The 18,809-nt window shown below is 45.2% G+C and overlaps 1 protein-coding gene across 1 annotated transcript; it reads right to left on the bottom strand.

The window, feature by feature from the left end:
* Positions 1–16,036: 16,036 nt before the first annotated feature.
* On the bottom strand, positions 16,037–16,402 carry LOC138366832 (uncharacterized protein C10orf62 homolog). The gene has a single exon (XM_069328119.1). It carries the CDS (start codon positions 16,400–16,402, stop codon positions 16,037–16,039), a length of 366 nt encoding a protein of 121 aa, XP_069184220.1.
* Positions 16,403–18,809: the final 2,407 nt, after the last annotated feature.

Genomic DNA, 18,809 nt, shown 5'->3' with positions numbered 1-18,809 from the left:
ATACCTTACTGTTGTGGGTGTTTAGCTGTGTCTTGGACCAGCGGTACGGGTTAGTGGCACAGACCATGTGACATGGACCAAGCGCATGGCCCGAGCAGTGACCAGCGGCTCCGGCCAACAGTGAGTGCCAGTGACACGAAGGCAACCCCAGCCGTGTATTTGGTGCGTGAGACACACACACACACACACACACACACACACACACACACACACACACACACACACACACACACACACACACACACACATACACACACACACACACACACACACACACACACACACACACACACACACACACACACACACACACATATACACACACACACACATATACACACACACACACTAGAACTACACACTAGACATTAGAAAGAACTTTTTCAGTGTCAGAGTAGTTAGTAAATAGAATGCATTAGGAAGTGATGTAGTGGAGGCTGACTCCATACACAACTTCAAGTGTAGATATGATAGAGCCCAGTAGGCTCAGGAACCTGTACATTAGTTGATTGACGGTTGAGAGGCGGGACCAAAGAGCTTGAGCTCAACCCCCGCAAGCACAAATAGGTGAGTACACACACACACACACACACACCGTCGGGAGTGGGGGCTGGTAGCTGAGTGGACAGCGCTCTAGACTCCGACTGGCCATTCTAGACACTTGTATGAATGGCCAGTCGGATTTGAGAATAGTGGAATCCTTATATATCAGGGAGCTGCGGCCTCTGGTAAATATCAACCTTTTGGCTGTTCAGTTGTACACTGTAGTGCACAGTAGGCCTGGTAATTTGGTTTATAGTTCATACCGGCATTTTTTAATTTTTTAGTTTACCATGTTGCGTTTTTTTCTTATTTCAAGTGTTGATATTGTATATTATTATAGTCTTTCATTAAGACATATAATACATTTTTTGGGGTTTAGTGTTTTTTTATGTATAAGTTTTCATAAGGTTTTGGCAAGTATTTTATAATTCTCTTCTATTTTGGTTGTGTTTTACATACATTTTTTGTAAGTGTTAAGTCATTATTATAATAGTTGTATTAGCGTTGGTTATCAATGTGTTAATTAGCAAGTTTAACTCCGTTTGATCACTTCACGTAAGTTTAACAGCGTGGCTTGTTTTATTAGTTATTTTTTATTAATTTATTTAACTTATATATATATATATATATATATTCTATTATAATTTTTTTATGAATAGAATTATTATTATTTGTCTTTATCACCGTCATCTGGGGGAAGAGTCTTACATATAATACCCGGTTAAAAAAAAAAATTAAACTTTGTAAAGATGTACAATCAACATTTGTGTTTATGTAACAATTATTAAACAGGAGCTGGACGAAAGTGACCAGATTTCACTAGACTTTAGAAATGGCCTCCGCAGTGTGACTGTTGCAAAGTTTGCCACTTTCTCTGCCCGCGGTAATTTTATGTTGCAACTTTTAATCGAAAAAAAATAGCTTTAAACGGGGTCCTCAACGGAACTTTGAATATTAATATAAAATTCTCAACTTTTAATGGAGTAAACTATTTACATATTTTGCCATAAGGTGTGAGGGGCGTATTAACGTTAGTCCGCAGCCGGGGAACATGAGGTAGCGGGTGGTGGCTATTGTGAGGGACCTGCTGGCTACTGTGTGGGACCTGCTGGCTACCGTGTGGGACCTGCTGGCTACTGTGAGGGACCTACTGGCTACCGTGAGGGACCTGCTGGCTACTGTGAGGGACCTGCTGGCTACCGTGAGGGACCTGCTGGCTACCGTGAGGGACCTGCTGGCTACCGTGAGGGACCTGCTGGCTACTATGAGGGACCTGCTGGCTACTGTGAGGGACCTGGTGGCTACCGTGAGGGACCTGCTGGCTACCGTGAGGGACCTGCTGGCTACTGTGAGGTACCTGGTGGCTACCGTGAGGGACCTGCTGGCTACCGTGAGGGACCTGGTGGCTACTATGAGGGACCTGGTGGCTACTGTGAGGGACCTGGTGGCTACCGTGAGGGACCTGCTGGCTACCGTGAGGGACCTGCTGGCTACTGTGAGGTACCTGGTGGCTACCGTGAGGGACCTGGTGGCTACCGTGAGGGACCTGCTGGCTACCGTGAGGGACCTGCTGGCTACTGTGAGGGACCTGCTGGCTACCGTGAGGGACCTGCTGGCTACCGTGAGGGACCTGCTGGCTACCGTGAGGGACCTGCTGGCTACTGTGAGGGACCTGATGGACTGGTGGCTCGTATGTATCAAGAGAGTACTTGACGAGCCGCGTATCAACTCTCCGGAATGGTCGTCACCAAGAGACGGGGAATATATCTCATCTTGAGGTTATTTGCTCTTAAGTGAAATGATTAACAATTGAAATGATTGTTGACCAGACCACACACTAGAAGTTGAAGGGACGACGACGTTTCGGTCCGTCCTGGACCATTCTCAAGTTGATTGTGATGAGGAGGTAGAGACAGGCAATAAATAGGTAAGAGAGAGCTGAGGAGGAAAGTAAGGTGTAGGGGATAGTAGTAATAATGAGAACTGCAGAAGGCCTATTGGTCCATACTAGGCAGCTCCTATTATAACCACCGAAGGAGATAGTAATAGGAATAAGAGGATAGCAAGGGAGCGTAGAAGACAATGAACAGAAAAAGGGCAGAAGAGAGAAAGAAAAGGAAAGAGAAAGAAAGATAAATGGAAGGGGTAAGCTTATGTTAAGTCACGTTTGTTAGAAAAATTAGAGCATTTGAGTATATACTGTGAAAGGGAAAAGTCCACAGCAACAAAGCCAGGACTCAAGTTCATGTTGGGTACATTGTGTATAAGAGCCGATTCTACAAGACGGCGTCTGTGTAGAGTAGAGGCAGGAAAGATTATTTTGGAGGAATTGAAATTGAAAGGTTTATATGTGCTGCTTATTCTTGATGTATTCTTAAGGTTAAGAATGTTGATGACGTCACGCCAGACACCCAACCCACACATCTAACAATGAAGAAACTGACGACGTTTCGGTCCGTCCTGAACCGAAACTCTTTCCGTCCAGGACGTAAAACTCGCCACTCTTTCTTTTCAAGTGTAAATAAAGAGTGGTGCAAGTCAATAGATATATGGTAAGAGTTTGAGGTAAAGTGCGAGAGTGTTGAAGTATACTGTGACTTAGTGTCTGCGTGACGTCAAGTAATCACGTTATTTCTGCCGTGTATATTGACCATAACCACGGCCTCCTCTCCCTTCCCGTAAGTCTCATTACCTCCCAAAATCTATTACTTTTCCTGTCACATTTTCTCATAAGTGCTCTGATAAATATTCAACGAGATAAAAATTTGGTTTACTCGGTTGATTGTACGAGAATTTGCATGAAACTCCGGCACTTGAGCCGCACTGAAGGTTATCATTTATCAGCGGATAAATGGTGTAGTAGTAATTGAGTACGATACTTGCAACAGTTAAGTGTTCAACTGTAATGTCTTGCAATATCTGACATCAACAATTAATTTTCAACATTCTCTAAGCGTCATAAGTTTACAAATGTACGAAGACACGAAGATACAGTTGAAGAAATGTCAAACAAACACTAATATATATGTAATACAGACTTGTAGGGACGTCAGCCGGCCGAGTTAAACACCTAAGATAAGAGTTACAAGATTTTCCACAACAATAAATTATCACATTTGCTGCTAACTCGTTCAGGCGTCGAAGCAACAGGTGGGGCTACCCTGCTGTCTCAGGGCAACAGGTGGGGCTACCCTGCTGTCTCAGGGCAACAGGTGAGGCTACCCAGCAAGTCTCAGGGCAACAGGTGGGGCTACCCAGCTGTGCCAGGGCAACAGGTGAGGCTACCCAGCTGTCCCAAAGCAACAGGTGGGGCTACCCAGCTGTCTCAGGGCAACAGGTGGGGCTACCCAGCTGTGCCAGGGCAACAGGTGAGGCTACCCAGCTGTCCCAGGGCAACAGGTGGGGCTACCCAGCTGTCTCAGGGCAACAGGTGGGGCTACCCAGCTGTGCCAGGGCAACAGGTGGGGCTACCCAGCTGTCTCAGGGCAACAGGTGGGGCTACCCAGCTGTCTCAGGGCAACAGGTGAGGCTACCCAGCTGTCCCAGGGCAACAGGTGGGGCTACCCAGCTGTCTCAGGGCAACAGGTGGGGCTACCCTGCTGTCTCAGGGCAACAGGTGGGGCTACCCAGCTGTCCCAGGGCAACAGGTGGGGCTACCCTGCTGTCTCAGGGCAACAGGTGGGGCTACCCAGCTGTCTCAGGGCAACAGGTGAGGCTACCCAGCTGTCTCAGGGCAACAGGTGGGGCTACCCAGCTGTCTCAGGGCAACAGGTGAGGCTACCCAGCTGTCCCAGGGCAACAGGTGGGGCTACCCAGCTGTCTCAGGGCAACAGGTGAGGCTACCCAGCTGTCTCAGGGCAACAGGTGGGGCTACACAGCTGTCTCAGAGCAACAGGTGAGGCTACCCAGCTGTCCCAGGGCAACAGGTGAGGCTACCCAGCTGTCTCAGGGCAACAGGTGGGGCTACCCAGCTGTCTCAGGGCAACAGGTGAGGCTACCCAGCTGTCCCAGGGCAACAGGTGGGGCTACCCAGCTGTCTCAGGGCAACAGGTGGGGCTACCCAGCTGTCTCAGGGCAACAGGTGAGGCTACCCAGCTGTCCCAGGGCAACAGGTGGGGCTACCCAGCTGTCTCAGGGCAACAGGTGGGGCTACCCAGCTGTCTCAGGGCAACAGGTGAGGCTACCCAGCTGTCCCAGGGCAACAGGTGGGGCTACCCAGCTGTCTCAGGGCAACAGGTGGGGCTACCCAGCTGTCCCAGGGCAACAGGTGGGGCTACCCAGCTGTCCCAGGGCAACAGGTGGGGCTACCCAGCTGTCCCAGGGCAACAGGTGGGGCTACCCAGCTGTCCCAGGGCAACAGGTTGGGCTACCCAGCTGTCTCAGGGCAACAGGTGGGGCTACCCAGCTGTCCCAGGGCAACAGGTGGGGCTACCCAGCTGTCTCAGGGCAACAGGTGGGGCTACCCAGCTGTCCCAGGGCAACAGGTGGGGCTGGCCAGCTGTCTCAGAGCAACAGGTGGGGCTGGCCAGCTGTCTCAGGGCAACAGGTGGGGCTGGCCAGCTGTCTTAGAGCAACAGGTGGGGCTAGCCAGCTGTCTCAGAGCAACAGGTGGGGCTAGCCAGCTGTCTCAGAGCAACAGGTGGGGCTAGCCAGCTGCCTCAGGGCAACAGGTGGGGCTGGCTAGCTGCCTCAGGGCAACAGGTGGGGCTGGCCAGCTGTCTCAGGGCAACAGGTGGGGCTGGCCAGCTGTCTCAGAGCAACAGGTGGGGCTGGCCAGCTGTCTCATGGCAACAGGTGGGGCTGGCCAGCTGTCTCAGAGCAACAGGTGGGGCTGGCTAGCTGTCTCAGGGCAACAGGTGGGGCTGGCCAGCTGTCTCAGAGCAACAGGTGGAGCTGGCCAGCTGTCTCAGGGCAACAGGTGGGGCTGGCGAGCTGTCTCAGGGCAACAGGTGGGGCTGGCCAGCTGTCTCAGGGCAACAGGTGGGGCTGGCGAGCTGTCTCAGGGCAACAGGTGAGGCTGGCAAGCTGTCTCAGGGCAACAGGTGGGGCTGGCGAGCTGTCTCAGGGCAACAAGTGGGGCTGGCCAGCTGTCTCAGGGCAACAGGTGGGGCTGGCGAGCTGTCTCAGGGCAACAGGTGAGGCTGGCTAGCTGTCTCAGGGCAACAGGTGTGGGTTAAGGTGGTGTTGGCTGCCAAAGAATTGTTAGTAAAATTTTCACAGAAAGTAGTTTTGTCATGGATCAGTTTATGAGCCACACCTGCGCTACAACTTCACATACCTGCGCTACAACTTCACACACTTGCGCTACGACTTCACACAACTGCGCTACGACTTCACACACCTGCCCTACGACTTCACACACCTGCGCTACGATTTCACACACCCACAGCTGTTTCTCCATTTTGCTTGTGCTAACGTTCATTATGTATGTGTTGTCTCAGGCTTACGTATGTCTGCATAATGTTGCGTTCAGTTAGATTTACAGAACTTTGCGTTCTGTTAAACTTGCTTGTGAGAGCGCAGAGTTCTTCAGTGCCAGAGTAGTTAACAAGTGGAACGCACTAGGCAGTGATGAGGTAGACACCGTTCACAGTCTCAAAGGTAGATATGATAGAGCCCAAAATTCTCAGGAACCTGTATCTCAGTTTTGACTGCCGTGTGAGAGGCGGGACCAAAGAGCCAAAGTTCAACCCCTGTAAGCACAACTATGTGAGTAAAATAGTGCGTTCAATTACGCTTACTTGTGATTACATAATGTCGCGTTCAGTTACCTGAGTTTACCTGAGAGCCTCTTATCTCTGATGACCTAACTACACCTTAAGATAAAGAGGCGACGACGTTTCGGTCCGTCTCTGACCATTATCAAGTATATTGTGATGATTATCACAATCGACTTGATAATGGTCTCGGACGGACCAAAACCTCGTCGTTTCTTCGTTTTCTGATGTGTGGTTTTGGTCATCATAGTTACCCTAATCAATATTGCGCTCGTTTCATCCGTTTTCTGCGAACCGTTTTTAAAGAAAACGCAACACAAATCTATTGTTCAATTAAATTATATTTTTACCCAAAAGACTGTGTGTACAGAGAACATAAGACACTTGTCTTACACTTGGAGGGACAGGAGTTACACATACTAATGACGTCACTATTACGCACAGCATTTCGACCAATTAATATACTTGAAGAGTATAATTAAAATTTGTATTAATAATACTGTTATGCCGCAGATGCTGGCATGTGCATCACTCGAACAGTCCGGTTAAGCACCATTTGATGTGCCTAACACTGGATGGGTGAACATACAGGCAGGTAATGATTCTTCCTGCAACTTCTAAATCAATATCAAATCTCAAAGACACGGATTTGTAGCCTATAACTTATATATTTGGTTAACACTAAGATTCACGCGAAACTTTGTGGCTGAGAAAGAATGTAATACAGTATATACCATTATTATATAACACAGTATAAGAGGGTTATGTTACAAGAGAGTATATTACTCTTACAAGAGTAATAGGTATAATAGGCTCACAACCCATATAGGTATATGGGTTGTGAGAGTACAACCGTTGGTAATTAAGTGACACATTCTTGCAAAACCATTAACTTGCATCTCGGTGTATATGCACTGAGAGCTGACTTGTATCCTTGGTTATGTTCAGGACTAAAACATTCTTGCTGGTTGGTCACTATGCTTGTGTGAGGCCCTCAGTATACACTGAGAATGTTTCTTATTTATGAACTATGTTTAGGTGAGAGACCCTCAGATGGGACACTTACAGGTAGGACACCCACAGGTAGGACACCCACAGGTAGGACACCCACAGGTAGGACACCCACAGGTAGGACACCCACAGGTAAGGCAGATAGGACACCACATGTGGGAGTAACATTTTAAGATGTCTGGATCAAGACAAGGAAAGATAATGTAAGCAGAAGATAATTAAGGATGAGGCATTTCCAAGACGTACGGGAAGAGGAAGGGGTTTTGATAAAGGGCTTGAAAGTGAGAGTAAGAAGAAAGATTTACAAAGACCCTGAAGGATATATGGAAAACAAAGTAAGTCAAGAAAAGCACATGGAGTGAGGGGATGGGAGTTGAGTAAATGAGAGAGAGAGGGAGAGAGAATAAGTTTTTACCTGTTTATTTTAAGTTGTTAATGATAAAGGAGGTTGCTTCTTGTCTTAAGATATTCGTCCTTAGTCATGTAGTTCACAAGTAATTCTTATAAGTATGTCTATTGTAATGTCAGAAAAAAATAATTCTGTGACGAGCTTCATCATTCGATCCTAAACCATGAAAAGAACTCGAGAAATATTAGTTCTACTCAAAGGTACAATATACATAAACCAGAACTCTAACCTGCACTTGGAGTTGGAAGAGAAAACATTTACGACTAATGCAGAGCAGGAGACCAGGACCTGTGTTTGTAGAAGAGATTAAGCCCTAGAGCCTGACTAATTACTCTCTTCTGCTACCCCAACCCTCCTGCTGACACAGTCAGTGTTCACCTCCTCATAAACATTGTTATGTCGACTCAGATGTGAAGAACACACATTGTCTTTCAAATGCTGGATTTATAATTCACAAATAGTAACAATAACATTCATGAGCAGCTGCTATTTACATATTAATTTTTAATGTAATCTCCTGTGGATTGTTGTTAAACCAATTGTTATAAAATTACATTATCTGAGGAACACATAACGTGCTAGATAACTTCTACAAGACTTGCAGTGTAGCGCTCTCGGTGTAATGTTGCAGTGTAGCGCTCTCGGTGTAATGTTGCAGTGTAGCGCTCTCAGTGTAATGTTGCAGTGTAGCGCTCTCAGTGTAATGTTGTAGTGTAGCGCTCTCAGTGTAATGTTGTAGTAGTGTCAGTGTTGTGACTATGGAGTGATGATGTAGTTGTGGTGAGATTTATACAAAAACAGATTAGGAAAACTGAGACCCACGTGGTCGCCTCAGTACTGTTCCACAGCGCTGGACCTGAGCACAGTTCCACAGCGCTGGACCTGAGCACTGTTTCACAGCGCTGGACCTGAGCACAGATCCACAGCGCTGGACCTGAGCACTGTTCCACAGCGCTGGACCTGAGCACAGTTCCACAGCGCTAGGCCTCAACATTTCAAGAAGCACGAGAATAAGGGGTCTGGTAATTCCCTAAAATATAATTGCTAAAGTTTCCTTGGGGGTAAACACGCAGTGGCCTCTGATGTTTAATTTCATAAGGACTCGAGGCTGAGTATGGGTCAGACTTGAAGGTTCTACGGAGTCAGGATATAGAAGGTGGAGCTTGGAATGAGCAAATCCACAAGGGCCGTGACGAGGGTTTGAACCTACGTCCGAGAGGATCTCAGATTGTTCACCTGGGAAGAGGATTGTTCATTTGATGCATCACGCTATTGTGATTTCTGTGTGTAAGGAAACTTGGAAGTCATGAGATATTTCCTAGTGGAAATATATTTAGACAACAAAGTCTCCTCAACCTTCTATATGTATCCAATCGAACTCATTTACTAATGTCTAACCTACGCTTGAAACATTCCACCGATCCCCGTCCATTATGTTACCTGGTAGTTGTCCATAAATCAATTCTTTTTTTTCAGTTTCCTATTATCGATACTATTTCCTCTTTCATTCTTCTTTGCTCCCTCCTACACACAGCATATCCAGAATACAAAATTGTAGTTCATGATGCTGCAGCTCCAAGTAAATGCGGTCTACTTCAACTGAAGTAAAAGCCAACACAAAATACTACACTGCCAGTCACAAATTCAGCTTTGGAGCACATTCCACTTTCCAATCCGGCATGTTTATGCTCCGCTTCCCCTGGAAATGAACCCCTGGCAAACGCCGTCACTTTTCCTGCAGGGAAGTGCGCTGGTCCATCTGGAGAGTGTTGCTGCCTCTCTCATTATTGGTGGAGGCGAAGTGCGTCTGTCTCTCTCTCTCTCTCTCTTGTTGCTGTAATAGTTAACATTATACATTAAGTTTGCCTCGCACCTGGAAGGAAAGTGTAGGTGTCTGTAAGGCCTGTTGTTTATTAGAGAAGAAAACTGTGTCTACTCATTTATCCATATTTAAATTTTACTGTTTTTATACTGGTTGTCTTACACTGTAGTTCCCAAGTCTGCAGTGTTTACCTCTGAGTCTACCTACAGAGTCAACCATATCCTTGTGGCTCATCTGGATGAGGTATGTGACTGCCACCTGTGTCTCATCCTTCCTGCAGCGTTCTCATCACGCTTCACATGTTCCTACTCTCCTTCACTGACGTCATGCTCAGGTTTTGTTTAACTTAATATCCTAATTCCGTTAACGGCTTGACGAGATAAAGAGCTTTCTAGTCATTTTTTACCAGATTCCTGATGACAGTCCTTCTGTTCGCCAGCTTTGCACATGCTGATGAAGTTATCCAGTCTATGTGTTCTTCAGTTTCTGGTGTTCTTTTCTTCCAAACTCGTACCTTGTGGCTGGCCTCCGTTCCCTAGTGTCCGTTTTTATGACCTTGCACTTGCTGAAACTAAACTCTAGCAGCCTATTTCACACTTTTTTGGGGGCAATTTTTTAAAATTCCCCTTGCAGTCGTCTAATGTGGTGAGTGTGTCTAGTCCTGAGTGCGTGTGGTGAGTGTGTCTAGTCCTGAGTGCGTGTGGTGAGTGTGTCTAGTCCTGAGTGCGTGTGGTGAGTGTGTCTAGTCCTGAGTGCGTGTGGTGAGCGTGTCTAGTCCTGAGTGCGTGTGGTGAGTGTGTCTGGTGTGGTGAGTGCGTGTGGTCGCCCAGCCTGAGATGAGGTGGCCTCCACCACCTTTATACACCCGCTCAGTATTGACTGATTTGCATATCTGTGATACGAAGTTTCCATATGCATAATGAAAGCTTTTTTAATTAAAGATCCAATTTGCATAGTTAAAATTATTATCTTTTTAGATGCAGTGGAGTGCTCACTGAGATATAATATTTGGATTATATATATATATATATATATATATATATATATATATATATATATATATATATATATATATATATATATATGTCGTACCTAGTAGCCAGAACGCGCTTCTCAGCCTACTATGCAAGGCCCGATTTGCCTAATAAGCCAAGTTTTCATGAATTAATTGTTTTTCGACTACCTAACCTACCTAACCTAACCTAACCTAACTTTTTCTGCTACCTAACCTAACCTAACATATAAAGATAGGTTAGGTTAGGTTAGGTAGGGTTGGTTAGGTTCGGTCATATATCTACGTTAATTTTAACTCCAATAAAAAAAAATTGACCTTATACATAATGAAATGGGTAGCTTTATCATTTCATAAGAAAAAAATTAGAGAAAATATATTAATTCAGGAAAACTTGGCTTATTAGGCAAATCGGGCCTTGCATGGTAGGCTGAGAAGTGCGTTCTGGCTAGGTACGACATATATATATATATATATATATATATATATATATATATATATATATATATATATATGTCGTACCTAGTAGCCAGAACTCACTTTTATGCCTACTATGCAAGGCCCGATTTGCCTAATAAGCCAAGTTTTCCTGAATTAATATATTTACTATAATTTTTTTCTTATGAAATGATAAAGCAACCCTTTTCTCTATGTATGAGTTAAATTTTTTTTTATTGGAGTTAAAATTAACGTAGATATGTGACCGAACCTAACCAACCCTACCTAACCTAACCTAACCTATATTTATAGGTAAGGTTAGGTTAGGTAGCCAAAAAAAGCTAGGTTAGGTTAGGTTAGGTAGGTTAGGTAGACGAAAAAACATTAATTCATGAAAACTTGGCTTATTAGGCAAATCGGGCCTTGAATAGTAGGCTGAGAAGTGCGTTCTGGCTATTAGGTACGACATATATATATATATATATATATATATATATATATATATATATATATATATATATATATATATATATATATATATATATATATATATGTTTTTGTTTAGCTTTATGTAATGGAACTTTAAGTTCTGATAACTCAAGTAATTTGTGATGCTTTGAAGAAATTATATTTTGTAAAAGTCGCCTGGACAATACCCTGGTTGACCGTACCTGGACAATACCTGGTTGACCGTACCTTGTTGTCTCCTTCACTGCCTCCCCTTCGATGCCTCTCCATCGCTGCCTCTTCTTCCCAAAAGGAGAAGGCGCCGCCTTCCCGCGCCCAAAATCATGAAAAACACGTCAATGTTTATCAAATTAATAAGTCAACTACGGTAACCGTCCTGTGTGATGGGGCTTAGCATCATGCAGTTAACTTTTCTCCACACACTGTACTCCCCTTCACATAGTCTAGGGTAGTTACACAAATACACATGTACCTAAATGTGTTATTTAAAGTAAATGTATGGGTGATTGGTGGTACACAACACGTCCACCTTGTAGAGCGTCGCATTTGGACGTTCACTTTAACTAAGGCCCAAAATTGTCGTACTAGAAAATGGTAGCGGCTCGCGAAATTGACATACTGTCCCCGTTTTCTCTGTTAGGCCCTCTGGTAGGTTAGGATATGGGCACCTTAGTACAACAGTTTCTTGACGTTGGGAGGACGGGCTGGGATATATTGGAACATTTGGTTGGTGGTCGGGGTCGTCCCCCCTTGTACCACTTCATGGACGTGATGAAATCAGCGAGGGGCAGGCATGCCAAAACGCTTCTTCTGGCGGCAGATTAGCATTACGGGGGCGCCCAACACACATGGCGCAACGTTCCGAGGTCGACATCGGCGCCCCACGGGGACACTTCTAATTTGCTATATGAGAACATGTCCACCATGCAAGTATGGTGACAACTGAATGGTTTAGGGTGACAACTGAATGGTTTAGCAAGACGGACACTGCTTCAGGTTGTCCGTCTTGTGTTATAATTGCCGACTTCTGGGGTTCCACACAGTTCACATAGATGCTGAAGTTGACATGACTGCTTTCTGGCAGTCATATCATGTCATGACGACTGTTGCAGTGACATAAGAGTCAGGTGGTTGTAGTGTGGTGACTGTGACTGTGACTGTGACTGTGACCTACACAGGTGACTGTGTAGTGTGGTGCGGTCCTTTGCCTTGTCTAGCTTGGTGTGAGAGGGTCGGGGCGGAGAAGGACTGGACCACGCCGTGGAATATATTACTGTGTACCAACCTCCACTTATAATGAGCGGTACAGCCACATCTCACAAGCAAGTATGAGAGTCATCTCAATGCTACACGTTTATCGGCTGCTCTGTAAGCAACTTTCAGAACACTGTATTTCATTTCTTTGCGGAATCCAACTACAAGATATCCATCACATCTCTGAACACCATTCTCAGTGGATAGATCATGGTGCCACACACACATTATTGGCTGTTTTCTCTGCGATGATTTTAACCTGTCATCGCCTATTCAAGTCGCAACATCGTCATTAATTCAATTCAGAGCTGTCTGTGTGTGTGCGTATATTTACTATTTGTGTCTACAGAATCGAACTATTAGCTCTTGGACCCTGCCTTTCTAACTAATCTATTTTTATATCTACTACATATATTTCTCTCTAGCACACGTACATACACATACACATACATACATCCCGAGGAAGCAGCCCGAAGCAGCTGTCTAACTCCCAAGTACCTGTTTACTGCTAGGTGAACGGGCGCATCAGAGTGAAAGAAACTCTACCCATTTGTTTTTCCGCCGGCTGCCGGGATCGAACCCCGGTGCATAGGTCCACGAGCCTAGAGCGCTGTCCACTCAGCCAACGAACCCCGCCAGTGTGTGTGTGTGTGTGTGTGTGTGTGTGTGTGTGTGTGTGTGTGTGTGTGTGTGTGTGTGTGTGTGTGATAATTTAGCATTTCAAGACATACAAGAACAGTCCTGGTTACCTGGAGGCCGAGACCAACACATATATCATTATATAGGTGAAGCTGTAGCTCCCGGCCGCCGACATCAAGACTATGCCTTTACGGCGACGGAAACACGAACATAATAAGAACAATTTGTGTAAGGAAATATAAAACACGAGAACTGGAAAAGAGCTGGAAAATAAGTCGAGGAAAGAAGACAGGAAGAGAAGGGAATTGTCAGGAGAAAGCGCTAAGCCATTACGACTGTATAGCACTTGGAAGGGGGTCAGGATATTAATGAGGGATGGGACGGGGTGGAAGGAATGGTGGCCAAGTACTTGGACGGTCGGGGGATTGAACGCCGACCTGCATGACGCTCTACCGTCGCTCTACCGTCCATCCCAAGTGGTTGGGTAAGAAGACAGGAAAGAAATGCGAGGCGTAAATGAGAGCTTGTGTGAGGCGTGAGGTAAAATATGAGACGAGGTGTCATTAGTGGTAGAGGTGGAGGGGCAGGGGGGGGGCACGGCTTACCTTCACGGGTCATTAGGGCAGGTGATCTCCCTGCCTCTTCATAATGTAGGGCAAATACCCTCTTAATACTGTCGGGAATATTGCCTCTACATTATGTAGGGGAAATGTAGCGTCTCTATATTACTGAATGGTGATAAACCACAGAGAAACGTGGTCTCTTCTTCACCTTCAGATGTGTGGTTGGGGTCATCAAACTACAGAGAATATCTTTAACTTTTAAGACCTTATCAGTGGAAAAATAATACTGGAAATAAACATTTTTGCCGGGATTTGTTTTATGATGCTGCAAAAAATTCTCGCTTTAAGTGTACCAAGTTAGGAGTAACAGTCAGTGACTCAGCCAGTCAGTGACAGACAGCGTGAGAGTGACAGCCACCAAGAGACAGACAGAGATGACAAGTTGACGTTGATTACTGACAAATATGGAGACATAAATGGAACGTAAGAGTGAGATGAGAGGTGTTGAGGACCTGAGACGCTACACAACCAACCTCATCAACTTACAGGTACAGTTTTCTACGACATTGTCACCAACGTTACAAATGCAACCTACTATGAAAAGTAGCGGTTCATAAATAAGTTCATAAATTCATATGAAACGGTTCATAAATAGCGGTTCGATAAGTTAGGTGGGTTGCTTGGGTTCTAACGTTTCTGATTAGGTTAGGAGATTGGGTTTTTACGGAGAGGCAAATCACGAGAGCGGGATGGAGAAGGAACAGTGAGTTTGGCCCCAGTTGTTACAAGCTGTCGACAGTGGTTACTAGTTGTGTTTTTGCGGGGGTTGAGCTTTGCTCTTTCGGCCCGCCTCTCAACTGTCAATCAACTGTTTACTAACTACTTTTTTTTTTTTTTTCCACACCACACACAGTGTCTTGTAAGGAGTTCCCACACTTACAATATCTATCATATCTACTTTATTTATACGAAAACCTTCGTATTCCCGCTCTTAAATTTGTAACTTAAGTGACCATCTTTAACCTCCCATTCAGTTGTTTTTATATACTGACAACTTGCGTGTCAGTCTTCCCTGCGGATCTTGCATGTCGCAATCATATCACCTCACTCACTCAGTTCCCTCTTAATGATATTCATTTATCACAACCTTTCGTTGTACGTCTTTCTGTACTTCCTAGACAAGTCTCTCATCAACGTTTTCAACAGTGGTGAGTGAGTGCATCAATGTGGGCGGAGATGAGTGCATCAACACTGGTGCAGGAGAACTAATACATCAACACTGGTGCAGGAGAACTAATACATCAACACTGGTGCAGGAGAACTAATACATCAACACTGGTGCTATCAACACTGGTGCCATCAACACTGGTGCAGGAGAACTAGAGCATCAACACTGGTGCAGGAGAACTAGTACATCAACACTGGTGCAGGAGAGCTAGTACATCAACACTGGTGCAGGAGAACTAATACATCAACACTGGTGCCATCAACACTGGTGCAGGAGAACTAGAGCATCAACACTGGTGCAGGAGAACTAGTACATCAACACTGGTGCCATCAACACTGGTGCAGGAGAGCTAGTACATCAACACTGGTGCAGGAGAACTAATACATCAACACTGGTGCCATCAACACTGGTGCAGGAGAACTAATACATCAACACTGGTGCAGGAGAACTAATACATCAACACTGGTGCAAGAGAACTAATACATCAACACTGGTGCAGGAGAACTAATACATCAACACTGGTGCAAGAGAACTAATACATCAACACTGGTGCAGGAGAACTAATACATCAACACTGGTGCAAGAGAACTAATACATCAACACTGGTGCAGGAGAACTAATACATCAACACTGGTGCAGGAGAACTAATACATCAACACTGGTGCAAGAGAACTAATACATCAACACTGGTGCAGGAGAACTAATACATCAACACTGGTGCAGGAGAACTAATACATCAACACTGGTGCAGGAGAACTAGTACATCAATGAGGGAGGCGGTAATGATGCCATTTAAAGTTTCATTATATTAATGTTGCCTTTCAGAAGCAATCAGACCTCCCCAATTTTTGTTATTCAGACAACGCGTTGCTGCAATATCTGAATGTAAAATTTACTGTTAGTACTGATGGTCCAGCGTGAGGCTCTCTCCTTTAGATGCAAATATCCGCTCCCTTGTGTTGGTTATATCCCTTGTGTTGGTTATATCCCTTGTGTTGGTTATATCCCTTGTGTTGGTTATATCCGTTGTGTTGGTTATATCCCTTGTGTTGGCTATATCCCTTGTGTTGGTTATATCTCTTGTGTTGGTTATATCCCTTGTGTTGGTTATATCCCTTGTGTTGGATATATCCCTTGTGTTGGTTATATCCCTTGTGTTGGCTATATCCCTTGTGTTGGTTATATCCCTTGTGTTGGTTATATCCCATGTGTTGGTTATATCCCTTGTGTTGGTTATATCTCTTGTGTTGGTTATATCTAAGCTGGGTGATGGGCCGGAGCTGGCCTTCCTGCATCATTGTCATAATGTTACTATTTATTACTCAAAATGTTAATGAAGAAAGCAATAAAAATGAACCTGACACTCAGGAAAAATGTTGAATAACAATACTGGGAAAACAATTATAAACAAGTGTTTACAAATGTCACTAACAAGGTAGCCATCTTGCCAAACTATGCAACACCTACATTTCAACCGTTTAAACAACTGCTGGGAAATTTGGTTCTGATTTGTTTGACTTCTTCATGGTCTCAGGCAACACGGAGAGTGCTTGCTGGTTCAAGTGGGAGACATCTTACATGAACCAGTACTTGATGATTCGTGTTGGGTCGTTTTGTGGTTAATACTTCTTACCCCAAAACGGTAAACTCTGGTGTTTTGATTGGTAAATACTGTACTGTGAGCTTAAGCACTGGCTGAACCAGGGACTTCATCGACGGAGATGGTTCTGTCTGTGGCAGATATGGCAGTGGGCGTCAGACGCCGACATTATATGATAACCAACTCATGAAGAATCCTCAAAATTCTGCCGAGGTTAATTTACTTTCTTGGCGAAGAGCCTGTGAATATTTTGCTGGAATGTTAGGGATTTCTTACTGAAGATGACGAGGTTGTCAACTCTCTCACATATTCTTTCAATCCCAATTAACCCGTTCTACTGCTGCTTCAGATCTATAGTAATTGTTCATGATTTTCCTTAAAACGTAAATTTGAAGTTTAAAACGACGCTATAATATAATAACTTGTTAGTTCTCACAAAATACTCCTTGGTGAAAATGTAATATTTGCTCAAAGTATTTATAACAGAGACTCGGTGTTTTGCACTCTTAATTTGGGCGTAAAACTTGGACTAAAACATAAGCGCCACATAATCTGTTTGGCCCAATTTATTTATTTTACATTTTGGCGAGACGAGAGTGAAGGAGCGATGGTAAGCTCGCTAGTGGTTGTCTGAGATTATCTATTAGCGAGAAACGTTTTGGTGTTACAATAATTTTCAACAATTTATTAGATAATAATGTTCGTAGTGGGGTAATATACTAACAATTTGCTATGCCGTGTCCCCTTATTAATGTAGTTGTGAGCGCTAGGCTTAGCCAATAACTTTGTCTTAATTCAAGTTATTATCATAATTTCCGTGCGTAACTTGACATGTAATTACTGATGTTGCTCGAGTTTTGGGACCCTAACAACAGGTGAGGCTCCTGCAGGGTGCTGCAACATACCCACGACCCACATGGCATCAGGTGAGGCCCCTGCAGGGTGCTGCAACATACCCACGACCCACATGGCATTAGGTGAGGCTCCTGCAGGGTGCTGCAACATACCCACGACCCACATGGCATTAGGTGAGGCTCCTGCAGGGTGCTGCAACATACCCACGACCCACATGGCATTAGGTGAGGCTCCTGCAGGGTGCTGCAACATACCCACGACCCACATGGCATTAGGTGAGGCTCCTGCAGGGTGCTGCAACATACCCACGACCCACATGGCATTAGGTGAGGCTCCTGCAGGGTGCTGCAACATACCCACGACCCACATGACATTAGGTGAGGCTCCTGCAGGGTGCTGCAACATACCCACGACCCACATGGCATTAGGTGAGGCTCCTGCAGGGTGCTGCAACATACCCACGACCCACATGGCATTAGGTGAGGCTCCTGCAGGGTGCTGCAACATACCCACGACCCACATGGCATTAGGTGAGGCTCCTGCAGGGTGCTGCAACATACCCACGATCTCACGAGGGAGCCGGTCGGCCGAGCGGACAGCACGCTGGACTTGTGATCCTGTGGTCCCGGGTTCGATCCCAGGCGCCGGCGAGAAACAATGAGCAGAGTTTCTTTCACCCTATGCCCCTGTTACCTAGAAGTAAATAGGTACCTGGGTGTTAGTCAGCTGTCACGGGCTGCTTCCTGGGGGTGGAGGCCTGGTCGAGGTTCCGGGCCGCGGGGACACTAAAGCCCCGAAATCATCTCAAGATAACCTCAAGATAATTTATCTACATGACAGTGTACCGACAACACCCTCAACTCCCACACTGTCCCACAGACGCTGTGGAACAGGCAAGACTGTGACACACTGTCCCACGAGACGCTGTGGAACAGGCAAGACCGTCAACAGCGCCATGATTGGTTTTTACCGAGTTGCAAGCTATTGCAACCGAGTGTGCGTGAATATTTTGTGTATTTGGGCAAATTTGCCTTAGGAATTTTGCCATCCACATTTAGTCTGAGATATTGCTCTAGCAATCTGGGACAATTGCTCCTGCAAATTGCTCAGGCAATAGTGAGGTCACTTCTTGACACTCCATCATTCTATGAACTTCAAATGATACAGCCATTGACATTACTTGTATCAGTTATTGGTAAAAGTGTTTTAGTGTTTTTTATAAAAGTGATGGTTTGGTGTCGGTATATTAC

This window comes from Procambarus clarkii, chromosome 20 (genome assembly GCF_040958095.1).
Source record: "Procambarus clarkii isolate CNS0578487 chromosome 20, FALCON_Pclarkii_2.0, whole genome shotgun sequence".
NCBI lineage: Eukaryota > Metazoa > Arthropoda > Malacostraca > Decapoda > Cambaridae > Procambarus > Procambarus clarkii.
The sequence above is the reverse complement of the archived record's forward strand: the minus strand, read 5'-3'. Positions and strand labels throughout refer to the sequence as shown.